Below are 5,496 nucleotides of genomic sequence, written 5' to 3' on the forward strand. Positions count from 1 at the left end.
TAGATGTTTACGTATTGTTTCATGAGAGACAGGCAATTTCAGTACCATTTCACAATTGTGTTGCCTTGGGTTAGACTTCACAAGTGTCTTCAGAGCATCAACATCAATTCCAACATGTCAGCCCCTGCCCTCACAGTATTTAAATTTAAAATCACCTGAACGAAATTTGCTGAACCATCATTGACATTTACAAATGATCAAACATTTCCGTAAACTTCTTTGATATTCTTTGGGGCTACAGAGGCGTTGTTTACCTTCTTGCTTTCAAACAGCATTACATGCCGAATGTGTGCCTCGTCGTGTGCCATCACTATAAGGCATTAGAGTATACTAAACTTTACGCATTATATAGGCTACACTAATGTGACATTTAGGTGGTTTGTTTAATCATTATACGTGATGTATGTTTTGGGGGGGAGGGGGGTAATGAAAGTGTTCCAAAATGCAACATTGATTTCTTGATGACCTAATACTTAGAAAGGCTGTAGTGTAAGGTCAATGCAGCTCCTCTTGAGCTTGTTTGTGTACCATCATCATTATGTTTAGGATGTGTTAAAGTTAAAAATTATTGATTTGTAAATGTTGGGCATGATTTAGGATTGATTTATGTCATAAAGATCTTTTTTCGATAAGTTGTGTCCAGGTGTTTGCTTATACTAGTTTATGATATTATCAGTTTGATATTTTTATTTGGCTAAAATGGATTCTTTGGAATGTAAAGATCTTGTAGTCGTTGTATTCTCTTAATTTTTTTTTTCTAGGATCAGCCATTTTTCATTGAGTATGAATTGAAATACAAGTAAGAAGATTTGTAGATGGCTTGTTTCTGTAATTTGAAAACACTGTATTGCTAACATTTTTGTAACATGTTGTGTAAACAGAAGACTTAACTATTTTCATCCAATATCAGTTTCAATTAAACTATTCTTATTCAGTGACTTGAAGAATGTTTATACTTATTTATGGCCAAGCCGGGAAAATCTGACCTTTTGGCTTTCACTCTTCCCCAAAAATACTAGGTGCAATAAAATTATCATAAAAGCAATTTTCAAATACCACAATCATAATGATAATAATAATACTCTTCTGGACAACATCTTTAGTAATATATTTTTAGAATTAAAAGTACTATTAATGCATATTTTTAAATTGCTAAGGACATGCACTTTGATTTTTAAAAATTATTAGCACTTAAAAACACATTTCTCAAGTTTCACACCCTTTCATTATGATTTTTCTCTAAAACTCAGATATTTACAGTCTTTTTTGTATGAAATTTCCATTTTTGATAGTGTATTTCTTCCAAATTTTAAACACTCTTAATGTAAGTTTGCTGTATTTCTAAGTACATGCAATGTGTGTTTCTCTAGGTTTCCACGCACATGCAGTGTATGCTTTTTTAGATTTCTAAACATATCTAGTATGTGTGTGTCTGTCTGTTTTTTATATTTTCAAACACATTCAGTGTCTTTCTGTAGATTTCCAGGCACATGTAGTGTATGTTTCTGTAGATTTCCAGGCACATGTAGCATATGTTTCTGTAGCTTTCCGGGCATCTGTAGTATATGTTTCTCTGGTTATTTTAGGTGCATGTAGTGTATATTTCTCTAGCTTTCCAGGTACATGTAATGTATGTTTCTCTTGATTACCAAGCTCTTGTAGTGTGTGCTTTTCTAGATTTCCAATTATGTGCAGTTACAATAATTTTGGACAGTTAGTAGTATAAGTTGAGTTACTGGATGGGTTTTGTTAACTCAAGCTGTACATGAACGAATGTGTCTGAAACTGAATGCTATTGCTTTATCTTAAGTTTGGAAATTTTTTGTTGTATATGAATAATGTGACTTTCAGTATATGTTTTTGAATATGTTGATTATACTTTTTTTTATGTTGTTACATTAGATTATACAATGCTTTTTTACTTAGTTTGTTGATAATGGCTTGAAGGCAGAAACAGATCAGGAGAAAATTCAGAGTGGTCAGCAGAAAAGAGAGCTTTCGGTAAGTGTATCTTTCTTCTACTTGGCTGATCTGTTTGAAGTTGTTTTTAAGGTGTTGCTAATATCAGGAGTTTCAAGATTTATGTTTTGTATTCCATGTTGAAATGTTGCTTTTAAAAGCAGTGCATTCTTCAGATGTGTGCAATACTATTAACATTTGACGTTTTTTATTTCTTTATTTTTGATGATAATATGATTGTGTCTCGTAACTAATTGATAATATGAGTGATACTACATCATAGTAATACTGGTAACAGTTTTAATCACATCTTTCTTTACTGGTCTGTTATGGGTTGCCAATAAGAAAAATGTACAACAACATTTTATCTACACTTACTCTATTGTATGCCATAGCTGATGAGATCTTTCACTCAATGTTTGCTGGTTATAACATACAGTCTAATTAAAATGGTATTGCTTTTGATCATTATGAATCATCAAGTTGATAATGCCAAAGCAGTTGGAAACATTACCCATTATTTGATAATGGGTGTGATAGTACATCAGAGTATCACTGATATTAATTTTAATTGCGACTTTCTTGACTTGTCCAATATGGGTTTTCAGCAAGTAAGAATAATTGATATGTTTAATGACATTCATATTGTATTGTAATATCACACCTATTACAAAGTAATGGATCATAATTCACCAGCTTTTGCATTACAAACTTTACATGTTGTAACCAAGCTGGCTTTATGAACTGTGATATTGAGCAAACAAGCATTTTTGCTGTAGTGACTTATAACAACAGATATAGTGTGATTGAAATGCTTCTGTATACACTTTTTACCTAAGACATTATTGAGTATGAAAAGAATGATGTGGTTAAAATTATCACCTGTTTTATTACATCCTTATTACCAGGTAATGGCTCAAGTTTTGTCAGCTTCAACATTACACAATTTCTGCATTGTCACAGAATGATGGTTTGTTTTTCCTGACTTTCATTATTATTACAATTAAACCTGTGAATTGAATGTACAGATTCTCCTTTTTTATCATTAAATATAAAAAAATGAGATTTTTCAGTGGCAAGTTGTAATAGTGTAAAATGCACAGTTAATCATAAGTTTATACTAATTTTTAAAATCAGGTCTGCACAAAAATTAGTAAATCTTTCAAGAGGTACAATGATGTTCATAGATTCAGTATCAAAACTGGTACAAAGGTACACTGATGTTTATATATTCAGTATCAAAACTGGTACAAAGGTACACCGATGTTCATAGATTCAGTATCAAAACTGGTACAAAACACTGATGTTCATAGATTCAGCATCAAAACTGGTAAAAAGGTACACCGATGTTCATAGATTCAGTATCAAAACTGGTACAAAGGTACACTGATGTTTATATATTCAGTATCAAAACTGGTACAAAGGTACACCGATGTTCATAGATTCAGTATCAAAACTGGTACAAAACACTGATGTTCATAGATTCAGTATCAAAACTGGTACAACATATGGTGCACTAAAATCTTATTTATCTTGTATAATTAAAAACCATTCTTCACTTTTGCTTATTATTAAAGATTCATAACTTCTTTAAGAAAACCATAACAGTTGTTGTCATTGTAACAAATGACTTATATAAATAGTGTTCTGACAACTACTGTGTTTGTTGTATCCCAGCTGGCCTGAAGATCTCTGCATACATTCATCAGCAATGAATATGGCAAACACACTGTGGTTGGAATACTATTGTTTTACACTTTTCTAATTCTTGAAAATCCCTAAGAGACTAGATAAAGAATGTAGTGTTTACAAATATAATAGGCTTAGTACTTATGTCTCATGATAAGTATAATTAATCAGTATTTTTATTGTTAGTGTCAGCTATTTATTAAAATAGAAAATGTTTTATTAATAATTTACGAAATACTGTGTTGGTTCCAACTATTTATTAAACATCGTGTAATCGTTTTTTTGTTTGTTTTTTCACTAATGTAAAAATTACTATTTGTTGTTGTTAGGTGTTTATTAAAAACGCATTAATTAAATTAATACTGGAATAATAAATCTCTGGCATCAGCTATTTACTGAAATAAAAACTCATGGTTTTTGCTACTACTGCAGGAATTACTGTCTGTTGGTATAAGCTCAGTGGTCACTAAATGTTTTCGGTCATAAGTTCCAACATACGTGTGCCAAACCTTTTATGTCGGGTCTTTCCAAAGTTGTGTTCAACCACTTAACTACCACTTGTTTACACATAAGCGCAATCTTGCCATTCTGCCAAAATAAACACTTTTCATCAAGTAAACATGACTATAAATAACTCAATGACCTTTCAACTTGAAGCTGATATCTGTCAAAATGAAGTTGCTCTGAACCATATATCTATCAGGATTTATGCTTTGTCACATGTCCTATTATAAATTACGTTGGTGATTCATTTATTTGCAAGATTTTAACAATAAGAAATCAATACATGTATGACTTTTGTCAGTTTTGTTGTAATTCAGCCCAAAGGCATTGAATAAATTGTTCACTAATTTTTAAAAATGTTGACATCTTGTATTGAACTGTTTGCACACGTGTGAATGCATGCACATTGATCATGAATGTTCATAAGAGCTATAGACATGTTTTTACAGTTATCACCCTTACTTTTTGACATGGCCGCTAGGTAACGATGCTTTTGATGGCACCATTGCAGTAGTGAAAGAAAATGTAAACAAATTGACATACTATCAACAAATTTGTTTTTTACTGAAATGGAATTAGATAGTGTAGTAATAAGATAGTATTATTTGAAATTAGTATTTGTAAAAGTTTGTTATTCTTGTTGACTGTGACATGAACAACAACAATCTTTTTCTTTTTTTTTCAATTGATTGAGTTTTCTGATGTTCATTTTTCAAGGTACATGAATATATAGTAGGTCATGATAGTGGGAAATACACTTTTATATACTGAACTGGCACAAAGAGGACATCACATTCAAAGATTTTAATTTAGCAAGAGAGTGCAATATATGAAATTATTTTCACAATATATATAAATTTTATGAAAATATCAAAGACAATGGTTAAACTTTTATTTATGAGTACAACATTACTTGTATACAAAATTGTTGTTTTCACTTTTTTTTTTCATCAAAGTCCTTATCTCTAATAAGTTCAGCTATTAAATTTACAAATGCAGAACAGACAAGCAGAATATCATCAAAAAGCTTCAGAGAGGAAACTGGTACAATAATACTTAATATTTTAAAAACTATTAGTTATCTTATGGCTCTTTCCACGTGAATTTTGACATGAGAACTTCTTCTTGTTGATGTCGTATCAGCTGCACTAAGCTGGGATTTATGCTTAGTAAATGCAAGAATATTTAATTTTTCTTTTGATGGAAAAAGTAAGTCATCAATTGTGAATCCCCTATCTGCCATTATTTCATCATCAGGCAAGAGATAATTTAGAAATCCACTTCTCTCTACTGTGAACTTGTCACTAGCTCATTCACCAAAAGCTTTAGATATAGACATAATTT

At 30.9% G+C, this 5,496-nt stretch overlaps 1 protein-coding gene across 4 annotated transcripts in view; it reads left to right on the forward strand.

Moving 5' to 3' along the window:
- LOC106469720 (centrosomal protein of 170 kDa-like) overlaps nt 1-5,496 on the forward strand; it is a 68,493-nt gene that overhangs the window by 52,564 nt on the left and 10,433 nt on the right. For all 4 annotated transcript variants that reach the window (XM_022398286.1, XM_022398283.1, XM_022398285.1 and 1 more), the window contains one exon: nt 1,927-2,001. In XM_022398286.1, the coding sequence (XP_022253994.1) occupies nt 1,927-2,001 (75 nt within the window). The remainder of the gene's footprint in view (nt 1-1,926; nt 2,002-5,496) is intronic.

Source organism: Limulus polyphemus, unplaced genomic scaffold, assembly GCF_000517525.1.
Source record: "Limulus polyphemus unplaced genomic scaffold, Limulus_polyphemus-2.1.2 Scaffold3630, whole genome shotgun sequence".
In the NCBI taxonomy this organism is placed as follows: Eukaryota; Metazoa; Arthropoda; class Merostomata; order Xiphosura; family Limulidae; genus Limulus; species Limulus polyphemus.